At 39.0% G+C, this 15,344-nt stretch overlaps 1 protein-coding gene across 2 annotated transcripts; it reads left to right on the top strand.

Annotated features, from left to right (window-relative positions):
• Positions 1 to 647: 647 nt before the first annotated feature.
• Positions 648 to 14,889, top strand: LOC21410054 (uncharacterized protein At1g01500). Of its 2 annotated transcripts, XM_024173156.1 has the most exons (4): positions 648 to 1,116; positions 1,546 to 1,585; positions 2,143 to 2,945; positions 13,973 to 14,889. In XM_024173156.1, the coding sequence occupies exons 3-4, from the start codon at positions 2,232 to 2,234 to the stop codon at positions 14,195 to 14,197; spliced, it is 939 nt and encodes a 312-aa protein (XP_024028924.1). In that variant the 5' UTR covers positions 648 to 1,116; positions 1,546 to 1,585; positions 2,143 to 2,231; the 3' UTR covers positions 14,198 to 14,889. The 2 variants fall into 2 exon arrangements, with proteins under 2 accessions (XP_024028924.1, XP_010107849.1); XM_010109547.2 differs by lacking the exon at positions 1,546 to 1,585.
• Positions 14,890 to 15,344: the final 455 nt, after the last annotated feature.

Here is a 15,344-nt window from a genome sequence, read left to right as displayed (position 1 = left end):
AATTCTGATTGAGATGATTTTTTTCTATGCGCTGACAACGGAAATACGAATAAAACTAGACCCATATACCCTATTAAAATTTTTCATCAGCATTGAGTTTTTATTAAAATACTAACTAAAAATAAATTTAAGTTTTGACTTACTCAAACACAAACTCAAAAAAGATTTTTATCTTAAAGCATAATTCAAATGTACACAACCAAACACAAACTCAAATTACAACTTCAACTCAAATTCAACTCAAAATATACACTCAAATTACCTAACTCAAAAGCATCAAGGACAAGCCCAATCGCCTTTATTTGCCGAACAAAGGGATTGTCTTAATATGACGGATCAATTCAGCAAATGTAATTTTTGTTATGTTCGTGTAACATTATTTTTATCTGTGTAACACTTATCTTAATATAATATAATACTTAATAAATATAATCTAATACGTGTAATTATACGGACACACGAAAAATAAAAATTACATGTACAAGTGTGCCATATTACATATTACACGTATACTACGTAGAAAGAAAATTACATTCGCCGGACCGTATGATCATGGAACTTACCGTATGTATCCACAGATATAATATATGACATTTTCTAATATAACAATAGGGAGAAGATTTGACGAAAGCTTTTCTAAAGTATCTTCTCTCCTCCATCGATTCAGAGGTGCCAAAAAGGCTTGAACGGGACGTCATTTTCAATTACACTGTGACTCTTCTTCCTTATAGGATAAGATCTGAAGAATATCAGATACACAGCATTGACCCTGCCTCAAATTAATATTTTATTTAATATTTTTGTTTTTCCTTTAATTAATTTTTCAAAGCTTCTGACACTGCTTCGATAAAATTGAGGATTAACCCACCATTCTCTGGATAATTTGGGAACTTGGGTCGATTCCCATTTCGCAAATTGAAAGCCAATCAACGAAATCCATTTCCCATCCACCCAAAATTGAGCTCTTTGATTCGTTCTTCTTTCTTTTGTCAATAAAGCTCTTTGTTTCTGGTTTTGTGGAAACGGTTGAAATCACTCACGAGAACCTCGAATTTCGGTTATTTGGATACTTTACAAGGACAGGCAAAAAGATTGGGGGTTATGAATTTCTTTCTGGTGAGTATATAAAGAAAAGAAAAAAAGCTTCTGGGTAGCAATAAACAATGAAAAAAAATTTTTTTTTTTTTTTTTTTTTTTTTTTTTTTTTTTTTTTGTATGACGTGTGGTTAATGCGTCGTTTATCACCGGCTATTTTGGGATTTGTAAGATTTTTCCCCCCTTTTATTCTGTTTATCCTTTTTATGGTTGTGGTCGGTGATAAGTTATTTAGCAGGACAATCAATTCCGATAATAAGTTTAATTTGGTGGTGTTTTTATTTCTGAAGAGTTAAAAGATAAATTTATCTTTCCAGAGGTTTACATTTTCAAAAACCAAGGATTCTATTGAATTTGGGGTTTCATTTCTGAATTGGTTAGTATATTTTTGGTTGTCAATTTGTTTGGAAAGTAGGTCGGTGAGACTGATGCTTTGGTTTTGACCATCAGATATTTGTTTCATGAAGCTTCTGATTTTTGGATCTTTCTGGTATTTTCCATCTCCTTATCCCTTATTTTATCTCCCGGTCTTGCTCTCTCTTTTTGTCAGTGGTTTTCTTTCTTCCTCTTGCTGACCAAATGCCGTTTGTTGCTTTATTGGATTCTTATTGGAAACTAAAGCTTACATCTTTGGCTTCTCTTATTTTGTTCTCGTTCTTTGTTTTCATGGATTTCCTTTTTATTGATATGAGTACTATCTCTTACTATTTTAGGGCTAGTTTAGTTCGCTAATTCGAGTTGAGATGTGATTTTATGTGAGAGCTTTTTACTGTAACAAAAAAGTTAGATGTGACTGTTTCTTAGAGTTTTTTACTGTAGTAAACTCGAATCGGTGAAATAAACGGGACAATATCTCTAATGGATTGCTTATTTCTCTTATAATGACATATTAGGAGGTTTGTTTCTTTTAATTGTTATCTTGCGTATTCCTCTCTTTAGGGTAGTTCGAGCATAATTATGCCTTTTTCTTTAGCCTCTCTTTGGTTATTCTATGTCCAAATAAATCTTGCATAGTGGTGTAATTTCATTTCATTAACATTGATGCAGGATTTGAGTTCTGTTCTTATGGAATATCTCAAATCATTTAGTTGAAATTGAAGGAAGCTGTTGAGGAGAGTCAAAATCTTGAGAGTGTTATGGAGAGTTCTTATGAAACTTCAAATGGAAATGGGCCAACAGATAATGGACACGCTCCTGGGATTCACTCCTCTCATAAACCCAACATTAAGGTGTCATTGCCTTGGCTTGATTTAAAAGTGTTTTATGTTAGAATTAGCAATTGCGAGATCGACGATTCCACTCCTGAGTACCTCACCTTGAATCATGTTCCGCTGGATCCTGACACCCTTCTCGAAGTTAATGGTGTTAGAACTAGCATATATTCGGATGGGGAAGCATCCCCAACCCTTCTTCGAAGGGATCGGTTAGATAAGAAATCTGAAGAAGTTACATTCATAAGCACTGACAGTATAAGGATTACTGGAAGTGTGAAATTTGAGGTCTTTGACAAGGATGTTCTTGTGCTATCCGGGGTTTTGGAATTGTGTGATAGTAATGGTTTCACTGGAGAAGCAAATCCGCATGGCCAAATATGGAGCATGGATTGTGAATCAAACATAATTGCCGATGCTGGCTTTCTCAAAGGGAAGCAATTGCTGGGTGCAGAATCGGCTTCGCCAACAATTGAGGTCTATATTACCGGGTCATTCTTTGGGACGCCAATTATCTTAACAAAGACGCTGCAACATAGTTCTAGGAAGAAGCATACAAGGAAGTTGTTGTTAGATTCAATACCAGAGTATGATGCAACAGAAGACCAGAAAGAAGCTCCTTCCGAGCTAGCTTTGCAGGTATTTATTTTCTCTACCAGATAATTGCAACTTAAAGTGATGTTGCCGGATTTTTATTTGCGGATTTCCAAGTTATATTACTATTATGTGAAGAAATATAGAAGAAAATTCTCCTCTGATAGTTTATTACGTGAAAGGCAAAGGCCTTATACAGAGAAACTTGACTACAGGGCTGTCAATGATTCTCCACAAATATAGAAACTAACAATTCCTTAATTTAAGGAAAAGATCACTGAATTAAAACTAGAGAGATAATAGGAAACAACCTTCCTTATCCCTTTATTTGGAAACAACCTAATAGGAAAAAATCCCTAAAAAATAGGGAACAAGAACCGGGAAATTCTTCAACACTCCCCCTCAAGTTGGGTTTCCAAGATTCAACATGCCCAGCTTGTCAATCTGTCTTTCGAATATCTTGCTAGCTAGAGCTTTTGTTAGTACATCTGCAACTTGATCACCAGTAGACACATAGGTTATGCACAATATACCATCCTCAATTTTTTCTTTGATAAAGTGTCCATCCACTTCCACATGTTTTGTTCGATCATGATGGACTAGATTATGGGAAATACTTATGGCCGCCTTATTATCACAGTAAATCTTTAGAGGGAGATTTATTTTCATCTCCAATTCTTCAAGCAATAGTTTCAGCCATAGCATTTCACAAATACCGAGCCACGGCTCGAAATTCAACCTCAGCACTGCTCCGGACCACAACTGTTTGTTTCTTGCTTCGCCAAGTAACCAGATTGCCCCATACAAACGTACAATACCCTGAAGTAGACCTCTTGTCTTTAATAGAACCTGCCCAATCTGCATCAGTGAATCCCTCAATACTCCTGGACTCATTCCTGCTGAAAAACAAACCTTTATTAGGCAATCCTTTGAGGTACTTTAGGATTCGGAGTACAGCCTCCATGTGTTCTTCGCAAGGAGCGTGCATGTACTGACTAACAACACTCACAACGAATGCAATATCTGGTCTGGTGTGGGAAAGATAGATAGATGAGCTTTCCAACTAGTCGCTGGTATCTCCCAGTATCAACAGGAGTTCCATCTTTCTTCTCTCCTATCTTTGTTGTGGAGTCCATACGTGTGTCTACTGGTTTACAGCCTAGCATCCCTGTTTCCTTTAACAGATCCAAGACATACTTTCTTTGAGTGACTGATATTCCTTTCTTGTTTCTAGCAACCTCCATACCAAAAAAGTACCGTAATGGTCCAAGATCTTTTATCTCGAATTTAGCTGCTAATCTGGTTTTCAGTCTTGTCATCTCCATTGTATCGTTTCTTGTCAAAATTATGTCATCCACATAGACAATAAGAATTGTACTCTTACCATCTTTGTGTCGATAAAAGAGGGTATGGTCGGTATGAGCTATACCCCTGTTGTACGACCGCCTTTGTGAATCTGTCAAACCAGGCCCTTGGGGACTGCTTCAAACCATAGAGAGCTTTGTTTAGTCTGCAGACTTTCCCTTTCTTCATGTCTTTGTCAAATCCCGGTGGAAGATTCATGTAGACTTCCTCTTCCAAATCACCGTTGAGGAAGGCATTTTTCACGTCAAGTTGTTGTAGATCCCAATCCAGGTTTGCTGCAAGAGATAGAAGTACTCTGACTGTATTGAGCTTGGCAACGGGGGCAAAAGTCTCTTTGTAATCAGTACCATATGTCTGAGTGAAGCCCTTTGCAACCAGTCTTGCTTTGTATCTCTCAATCGTCCCATCAGATCGATACTTCACAGTAAACACCCATTTGCACCCTACTGAAGCTTTCCCTTCAGGTTTCTCTACGAGATTCCAAGTTTGATTCTTTTCAAGAGCTTGTATTTCCTCTATAACCGCCTTTCTCCATTCTGGAATCCTCAAAGCCTCCTGTATATCTCTAGGAATCTTCTCTTCTGACAGGTTAGTAATAAACGCTTGGAGAGAAGGTGAAAATGACTGTAGGAAACATAATTGGAAATAGGATGCTGAGTACAAGAACGAACTCCTTTTCTCACAGCAATAGGACAATCAAGATCACTAACCTCAGGTGATGAATTCGGTTCTGATTCATGGCAAGGCTGTAGGTCCACAACGTTCTCTTTTCTTTGTAAGGCTTTTCTCCGAGAATAAACACGTAACTCACGTTGCTGTTGGGAATCTCCCCCTTTCCTAGAGTTGTCATTGTTTATGGCAGACTCTAGGTCATTTGTGGCTGGTGTGGATTCTTGTGTTTGCTCGGCTGGAGTGGGTGGATCAGCTGTTTGTTCGGTTGGTGTGGGGGGGTCGGCTGGAAGAGGTAGGATAGGGCTTGGTGTGGGTTCCCAAAAAACGGCTTCATCCCCAATCTCCCCCTGAAGCATATTTTTGTGGTAAAAGGGTTGGTTTTTAAAAAAAGTGACATCCATGGTGACAAAGTATTTGCGTTTTTCCGGGGAATAGCAACAGTACCCCTTTTGAGTGGCTGAATACCCAAGGAAAAATACAAGGTAAAGCTCAGGGATCTAGTTTGCTTCGGTTATGATCATGAACATGAACAAAAGACTTACAACCAAACACTTTGAGGGGTAACGAACTTACTGACCTTGTTTGTGGGTAGTATTGAAGGAAGAACTGAGAAGGTATTTTGTAGTTGAGAACCCGGGTAGGAAGACGGTTTATAAGATAGCAAGCTGTAAGAATAGAATCACCCTAAAAATATTTAGGGACATTATTAGCAAACATAATGGAATGAGCTACTTCTAAGAGATGTGTTGAGATTCCAGATTTTTAGGCTTAGAATCAGTTTCCGGATTTAGGATAAGTTGTTTCCTGATTTGATTTGATTCAGCAGATAACTTTACTATTCTCTAGGCCACGATTTTAGGAGATTTAGTTTTCACAATTGTATTATAAATAGAAGCCCTATGTACAAAATATTAATTGAATATAAAAAACAGAAAGCATTATTCCTGCTTTCATGGTATCAGAGCCGAGGAATCTCTAACCTTGGCATTCAATGGTGGATTCAACGTCCTCAACGATCACGGGCGAAACGGAGACGGCGGTCTCCAAAACCATGATGTCGAGTGGGTCCGAGAATTCCACTTTCCAGTTCACGGTTGAGAAACTCAACGGGAAGAATTTTCTCGAATGGGCTCAATCGATCAAACTGGTGATCGATGGAAAAGGCAAGTTGGGATATCTCACGAGAGAAACCAAGAAGCCATCCTCTACCGATGCCTCCTTTCATAAGTGGAAGTCAGAAAACTCGATGGCAACCGCATGGCTGGTCAACTCGATGAAGCCCTCAATCGGAAAAACCCATATGTTTCTTCCTACTGCAAAGGATGTCTGGGATGCTGTGAGAGAGACATACTCTGATGTGGAAAACTCTTCCTAAATATTCGAGATTAAGACTCGGTTATGGCAAATGAAACAAGAGGAAAAGGAAGTTACCGAATACTACACAAAGATGAAGGCTCTCTGGCAAGAACTCGATCTGAGTTATGAAGAAGATTGGGAATGCCCTGGAGACACTGTAAGATTTAAGAAGAGGCTGCAGAATGAGTCTTTGAATTTCTGGCTAGGCTCAACCGAGAATTAGATGAAGTGAGAGGAAGAATCCTAGGCCGAAGACCTTTGCCCTCAATCCGTGAAGTTTTTTTAGAGGTACGACGAGAAGAGAATAGGCACAAGGTGATGCCGAAACTCCCTGCCTCCACTGTGCCGATTGGTTCTGGACCAGAAACATCTGCATTGATGACAAAAAGGGGACCAAATGGACCAGGCTAGAGTCAGCAAAGGAAAAAACCATGGTGCGAGCACTGTCACAAGACCGGTCACACTAAGGATACATGTTGGAAATTGCACGGCAAACCACCGGATTGGAAGCCACGGCAGATGAACAAAAATCGAGGATATCAAGCCTTGGTTGATGATCAGAAGGAGAGGAAAACAGATGTTGATAGCGGCGAGTCTAAAGCAAAAACTCCATTCAGTCATGAACAGATGGAATAGCTTTACAAAATGTTCTCAAATTTCCAATCTACTGGTCAGTCCTCCAATAATGTGTCCACTAGTTCTCTAGCCCACAGAGGTAACTTTCTGAAGGCCCTGAATACTGTTTCCCAAAACAGAATTTCCTGGATTATCGATTCTGGCGCATCTGACTATATGACCAGCAATTACAAAATTTTTTCCACATACTCACCTTGTGCCGGCAATGTCAAAGTAAAAATTACAGATGGTTCTCTCTCGACAGTTGCAGGAAAAGGGACAATTAAAATCTCTGATTTCGTAACCCTAGAATCTGTTCTTCATGTCCCTAACCTATCTTGCAATTTATTATCAATCAGGAAATTAACAAAAACCTCCAACTGTTGTGCTAAATTTTTTCCTTCTCACTGTGTGTTTCAGCACCTATCATCGGGGAGGACGATTGGCAGTGCTAAAGAATGTGAGGGACTCTACTATCTAGATGAGGCTGAGGCAAGTGGACAGCTTCAAACTGCAATTGGCGATTCTGCATCTACTTTTAGGGATAGTGAAATAATGTTATGGCACTTTAGAATGGGCCATCCTAGTTTCCAGTACATGAAAAACCTATTTCCTTCTATTTTTTCCAATAAAAGTATCCATGATTTTCAGTGTGAGATTTGCCAGCTTGCTAAACATCAACGTTCTTCATTTACAAAATCAAAGTACCAACCTTCTAAACCTTTTACTATGATTCACAGTGATCTATGGGGTCCTTCTCGTATATCTATTCGTACTCACATAAAATGGTTCGTAACGTTTATTGATGATCACTCTAGGGTTTGTTGGGTTTACCTCCTAAAAGACAAAATAGATGTCTGTGAGGTGTTCAAAACCTTTTACTCCATGGTCCAAACACAATTTCAAACTAAAATCCAAATTCTGCGTATAGATAATGGGACGGAGTATTTCAACACTATCTTAGGAGAATTTCTCATGACAAATGGGATTATTCACCAGAGTTCATGTGTTGACACTTCACAACAAAATGGAGTTGCCGAATGGAAAAACAAACACTTGCTTGAGGTGGCTTGAGCCTTGATGTTCACTGCCCACATGCCAAAAATGTTATGGGGGGATGCCATTTTGACATCCGCCTATCTTATCAATAGAATGCCCAGTCGAGTCCTTTCGTTTGATACTCCACTCAACACCCTTAAAAAGGTCTTTCCCATTACTCGTTTACACGTAAACTTACCTCTTAAGGTGTTTGGCTGCACCGCATTTGTCCATGTTCACCCTCAAAACCGAAGTAAGCTGGATCCGAGAGCCACTAAGTGTGTTTTCATTGGCTATTCTCCCACACAAAAGGGCTACAAATGCTTTGATCCTTCCACAAAAAGGGTATTTGTTAGTCTTGATGTTACATTTTTTGAAAACACACCTTTATTCCAAAAAACTTCTCTTCAGGGGGGAGATTTCTAATGAAGATCGTTTTGTGGATTTTGAACTTCTTCCTTCTGAGTCTGTCTCAAAAACCGAAAACACCACCCTTCCTCCTCATTCTAATATGCCATATACAGAAGGACACTTAAACTCGGGGGGAGATGTGGGAATGCAAAGGAACAAGGAATGGCTAGTCTACTCAAGGAGGCCGAAAAAACTAGAAAACCTCACTTCTGAAGCACCGAGAGAGTCTAACCCGGTGATAGATCCAAAAGTGAATGAGTCAATCACAGAAATATGTACTCCTAATACTTCTGAAATTGATGATATTGATCTTCCCATTGCTCACCGGTAAAAACCTCGTTCATGTATACTTCATCCCATCTCCAAGTTTGTGTCACACAAGAACTTATCTTTTGGTTTTCCAGCATTTGTCTCTAACCTCAATAGTGTAGAAATTCCAAAGAATATTCAGGAGGCACTAGCCGTGCCTAAGTGGAGGAATGCAGTCATGGAAGAAATGAGAGCCTTGAAGAAAAAGGAGACTTGGGAGGTAATGGAGCTGCCGAAAGGGAAGAAGCCAGTAGGTTGCAAGTGGGTGTTTACCCTGGAATACAGAGCCGATGGAACAATAGAGCGATACAAAGCTCGTGTCGTTGCCAAGGATTTTACACAAACGTATGGGATCGACTACACCGAAACATTCGCTCCTGTGGCAAAGCTAAATACAGTAAGGGTCCTCCTATCATTGGCATCTAATTTGGATTGGTCACTTCACCAACTTGACATAAAGAATGCTTTCTTGAATGGAGAATTAGAAGAGGAAGTCTACATGGAATTACCTCCGGGGTTCAGTAAAGGGCAGGAAGAGAAGCAAGTATGTAAACTTAAGAGGTCACTTTATGGTCTCAAGCAGTCCCCAAGAGCATGGTTTGACAGGTTTGTCAGAGTAATAAAGAACCAAGGATATCTACAGGGACAATCAGATCATCTATGTTCTTCAAACAAGCCAAAGATGGGAAGAAGACAATCCTAATAGTCTATGTTGATGATATAATCTTTACCGGCGATAATGAGGCAGAAATGGAAAAGTTGAAGAGGATTCTCGCCACAGAATTTGAAGTAAAAGATCTGGGGCGAATGAGGTATTTCTTGGGAATGGAAGTTGCTAGATCAAAGAAAGGAATCAGTGTCTCTCAAAGGAAATATGTCCTTAATCTCCTCACAGAGACCGGTATGCTTGAATGCAAAACCAAGTGACACCCCAATTGAAGCTGGAAAGAAGACTGAAGATGCTGGAAAGCTGGTTGACAAAAACAGATATCAAAGACTAGTAGGCAAACTAATATACTTGTCTCATACCAGACCCGACATTGCATTTGCAGTAAGTGTGGTGAGCCAACACATGCACTCACCAAGGGAAGCTCATCTGGAGGCAGTTTACAAGATACTTAGATATCTCAAAGGCTCACCTGGCAGAGGACTATTCTTCAAAAAAATCGGCTGCAAGGGAATAGAAGTCTACACAGATGCAGATTGGGTTGGCTCGATTGAAGACAGAAGATCCACTTCAGGATATTGTACCTTTGTGTGGGGGAACCTAGTAACCTGGAGGAGTAAGAAGCAGAATGTGGTGGCTCGAAGCAGTGCCGAAGCAGAGTTTAGAGCAGTTGCTCAAGGAATATGTGAAGCACTATGGCTGAAAAAACTCCTAGAAGAACTTCAAGTCACAGTAGAGTTCCCAGCTAAACTCTACTGTGATAACAATGCAGCAATTAACATATCTCTTAATCCTGTCCAACATGACAGAACCAAGCATGTGGAAGTTGATAGACATTTCATCAAAGAGAAAGTGGAGAAGGGAATCATTTGCATGACCTACGTTCCTACTCAAGACCAAACGTCCAACATCTTCACCAAAGGGCTCATAAGACAAAAATTCGATGATTTCTTAAACAAGTTGGACTTGGACATGATAAACATCTATGATCCAACTTGAGGGGGAGTGTTGAAATCCCGGATTTTTAGGCTTAGAATCAGTTTTCGGATTTAGGATAAGTTGTTTCCTAATTTGATTTGATTCAGCAGATAACTTTCCTATTCTCTAGGCCATGTTTTTAAGAGATTTAGTTTTCACAATTGTATTATAAATAGAAGCCTTATGTACAGAATATTAATTGAATATAAAAAAATAAAGCATTACTCCTGCTTTCAAGATGCTTGTTTTTTCTTTCAGCCACCCCATTTTGTTGAGGAGTATCAACACATGAGCTTTGGTGAATAATGTCATTTTCCATAAAATACCCACCCAGAATGGACTTAAAGTACTCTCTCCCACTATCAGTACGTAAAATTTGTATTTTTGCACTGTACTGGTTGTTTACCATCAAATGAAAGTGTTTGAACGTTTGTTTAGCCTCGCCTTTTTCTTTTCGGAGATAAACCCAAGTAATTCGTGTGTGATCATCAATGAATGTGCTAAACCATTTTTTTCTAGTTACATTTGGTACCCGTGAAGGACCCCATATATCACTATGAATTAATGCAAATGGTTTGGATGATTTATATGGTTGAGAAGGGAAAACCGACCTTTGGTGTTTAGCAATTTGACAAACATCACATTGAAAAACATATTTATTTCAAAAAAGAGAGGGAAACAATTGTTTTTTATATTGAAAGCTAGGATGGCCTAACCTAGAGTGCCATAACATTATTTGTTGTTCTCTAGATAAAGAAATAAATTCACAACTAGCGGTCAAAGCTTGTTTATTGTTGGAGATTCCTTCCTCAAAGTAATAGAGACCATTGTCTTCCTTAGCACTGCCAATCGTCATGCCCGAAGTCATATCCTGAATTTACAAAATGAATGTGGGAACTGGGCAGTACAATTTAGGCCTTTGGTAATCTTGCTAATAGATAGTAAATTGCATGATAACTTTGGAACATGGAGCATCTTTGAGTGTTATTTGAGGACTAATATTAATGGTACCGATACCAGCCACCGTTGCAAGAGAACCATCTGCAATCTTAATTTTCAAATTCCCTAGACTAGGTTTATAAGAACAGAAGAGATTCGCACAACCTGTCATATGATCCGTAGCCCCGGAATCTATCACCCAGGGTTCAGTCATTTTAGATAAGCCGCTTAGAGCAGTCATGAAAGTACCTTTTTGGGCCAAAAGTGAGGTACCCGAGGCTGGCTGTGACTGCTGACCTTGGGCAATAGATTGATTCTGGTTGGATGATTGGGCATGTAGGATATGGGACAGCAGTTCCATTTGCTCCTTGCTTAGAGAGAAGTTGAAGTTGTTGTCACTAGTCCTTGATGTCGTATCGGTAGTAGCTTGAAGACCTCTAGAATCTTGTTGTCACTAGTCCTTGATGCCGTATTCGTAGTAGCTTGAAGACCTCTAGAATCCCTTCTATTGTTGCGAGTATCCTTCCAATTATCAGGTTTACCATGCAATTTCCAGCACTTATCCCGGCTGTGGTTTGATCTCTGGTAGTGATCGCACCAAAGACTGCCATTCTTCTTTTGACTCTGAGATTCCCCACGAGAGTTTTTAGGTCCGCGGGCTGAGAAGGCAGAATTCTCAGTTGTGGATTTTACAGTGCCAAGCATCACGTTTGCGAGTTTCTTCTCTACGAACATCAGCAAAAATGTCCTTAATACTTGGCAGTGGCTTAGAGCTAAGTAGACGCCCACGAACTTCATCCTCGTCCTTATTAAGACCCGAAAGAAAATCATAGATCCTTTCCTTGTTCACCATCTTTTGATAATTCTCAATGCATCCTGAACATAACCAATGACCATTATTAAATAGGTCTACTTCCTGCCATAATTTTGTAAGAGCATTGAAATAAGTCGTAACATCCATCTCGGCTTGAGTTAGATTGCGAGTCTTGTTGCGTAATTCAAACAATTGAGACGAATTTTCAAGGTTAGAATATTGTCTCTTGGCTGCCTCCCACATGTGTTTGGCAGTTGTGTAACACATAAAGCTTTCGCTAATCTTCTCATCCATGGAGTTGATTAACCAAGCCATTACCATTGAATTCTGAGCATCCCAAGTCTGGAAAGATGAATCTGACTCTTCAGGTTTCTTGGTAGATCCATCAAGATAGCCATACTTGCATTTTCCTCGAATAACCATCTCCACAGATCGCGACCATGACAGGTAATTTTTTCTGTTGAGTTTATGATAGGTGGTTTGGAGAGAAGAATTATCTGAGTAAGGGACATGAACTGTGGCAGCCATCATTGGGGTTGGCTGCAAGGGGACCGAGGTCTCCGAGCCGTCATTCCCTTTGGTGCCGGTCATGGCCGTTCCCCAGGGAAACGTTGGAGGTCTGCCCGCCATAAAAACTGGGAAGAGGCGGTGTGGAAGAGTGCTGCAGCGCTGGACAGCGGTGCTGCAGTTCTAAATCGCTGAGAGCGTATATGGAGAGAAACAATATTAGAGAGAGAGGAGAGGAACAAAGACACGGTTAACAGGGAGCATCGTTACCGGCGCTCTGATACCATGAAGAAATATAGAAGAAAATTCTCCTCTGATAGTTTATTACGTGAAAGGCAAAGGCCTTTTATAGAGAAGCTTGACTACAGGGCTGTCAATGATTCTCCACAAATATAGAAACTAACAATTCCTTAATTTAAGGAAAAGATCACAGAATTAAAACTAGAGAGATAATAGGAAACAACCTTCCTTAACCCTTTATTTGGAAACAACCTAATAGGAACAAATCCCTAGAATTCTTCAACATTATGTTTATCTGATCATTTTCATGCTTTATATATATATATATATATATATTGTGTAAGCCCCAAAAATGCAGCCCAGATGTTGTTGCAGACAACATTGGGTTCTTAGTTCATCCAACACCCAAAAAAGGAGGGGGTGATGAGAACTTTACACCCCTCGTTGCATATAATCTGCCATTGCAAATTTAATCATCGAATAAGTCTAAAAAATGATCACAGATGGTATTGTGGATTGATTGATCCGAACTTACCATTGATTCAAAGCACAGGTTCTTTGTTATTTACAAGCTTTACTGTAAGGATAGGGGTCATCTCTCTGCTGCCCATCCTCTACATGTTATATTCGTATTTCCTATGCCCTCTGTCCTGAATGAGTTCTTAGTGAAATTAAACATTACCTTCCATCTAGAATTTGTTTTTTCTTTTTTTTCTGGGATTGCTACTTGAGTGCTTGTACTTGTACCCTACTAAAGACAAGATGTAGAAGAGTTTCATTTTCTTATGATGAACTTTCTTGTCACATTGGTTAGCTGGATTAGGTGACACAACTGCTAAGTAATCTTAGTAATCTGGTCATGTAGTTTCTGAATAAGATATATGCAGTTAGTTTAGCTTGATTTGATGCTGCTTCTTCTGCTAGGCTTCTGTTCTTGATTGAAATTTAAAAATTCAGTAGGTTTGATGCTGCTTCTTCTGCTAGGCTTCTGTTCTTGATTGAACTTTAAAAATTCAGTTGGCTGTATAGATAATCTATCAGCATCTGTGTGTAAGTTTCTAGAGTAGCTACCAGAAATATATGCCTCTTAATAGGCAGTCAAATGCGCTACTCAATTTGCTACACATAATCCTTCTTTTCACGTTTCTCCTTGCTCTGCAGGCGGCAGAATACCCGCACCACAAACCAGAGAGCGAAGACTATCATATGTATGAGGGGACCGCATACATGGAAGGTGAAGATGGAGAACTTTCATGGTTCAATGCCGGGGTGAGAGTGGGAGTTGGCATTGGCCTTAGCATTTGTCTGGGAATTGGAATCGGAGTGGGTCTTCTTGTTAAAACATACCAAGGCACCACCAGGAACTTTAGAAGGCGGCTACAGTAGTAATCCATGACATCTACCGTTTGCTGTTGTATCATAGCATATACCGGAAAAACTCACTTTTTTTATCCAAACTCCAAACTAGAATTGGTGTATATGACGTATCAGCGTCCCTGATGAGGCTCGTGTTTTGCTATTAAGTGCAGGGAGTTGATGGTTTCAATATTCTTCTCTCTTTTCATTGGGGTTTTGTTAAAATAAGCGGCCTTATACTCTTATTCCTGTGTATAATGATAAAAGCAGAAGCATCTCTTGTTCTTGATTTTCCAGGGGAAGAATCAAATAGCTAGTGCAATTCGCTGTTGTGGTCCGCATTTATGGAGATTATTTTGTTCTCTGAGGTGTTCATAGAAATGAAATTTTGGTAATGGGAAAGTCTTAGAAAACTTTATTACTGTTTTCATGTGGGTTTTGGCTTTGGTTCATATGTTTGTATTTATTTGTTAAAAAAGCAGGAGCTTTCATTTTGAGGGGTGATGTTTTAGTCCTGTTTTTCAGCTAGAGAACTAGATACAAGTTGGATATAGAGAATTTCTTTGTACTTCTGAAAAAAAAATAAATTAAAAAAAAATTGTCCAAAGTGGGCATTAAGTGATTTCTACATTATATTGTGATGGAGGCCAAGAAGTGCATGCATTGTCTAGCATACTTATTGCACAATTCATTGTCTTCCTGGCACGTTCGGTTTTTGATTTGTAAACTCTTGCTTAGGATTTAGGAATGAATATTAAAAAAAAAAAAAAATTAAAAAAAAAAAAAAAAATTATCACTTAGCAAAATATTCCTGAAATAATATGATTCAAGTTGCGAGTACTTGTACTAGATTGGCAAAAATTATAGACCCTGCACTTGCCAAGAGGCAAAGACAAAAATATCGGTACCGGTAGAGATTGTACCTCTATGTTAAGCTGGCCAGAGCCTCTCAAAGCTTTTCTACGATGTAATATTCTAATTTTAAGAAAATTTTGGAGAAGGTATATGATATCTATGGATATTTTATTTTGAAAATCATGGATTTCTACTCTAAAGCACAACTCCTTTTGTAGAAATCCGAATCAATGAGTGCTAAATAAAATAGGAAAGACACTTTGTAGTTTTTTTGTTTTTTTTCTAATCGAAGGACACTTTGTAGTTAAAACCCAAAGCAGCT

The sequence above is a fragment of the Morus notabilis genome, unplaced genomic scaffold (genome assembly GCF_000414095.1).
Source record: "Morus notabilis unplaced genomic scaffold, ASM41409v2 Scaffold45, whole genome shotgun sequence".
Classification (NCBI taxonomy): Eukaryota; Viridiplantae; Streptophyta; class Magnoliopsida; order Rosales; family Moraceae; genus Morus; species Morus notabilis.
The sequence above is the reverse complement of the archived record's forward strand: the minus strand, read 5'-3'. Positions and strand labels throughout refer to the sequence as shown.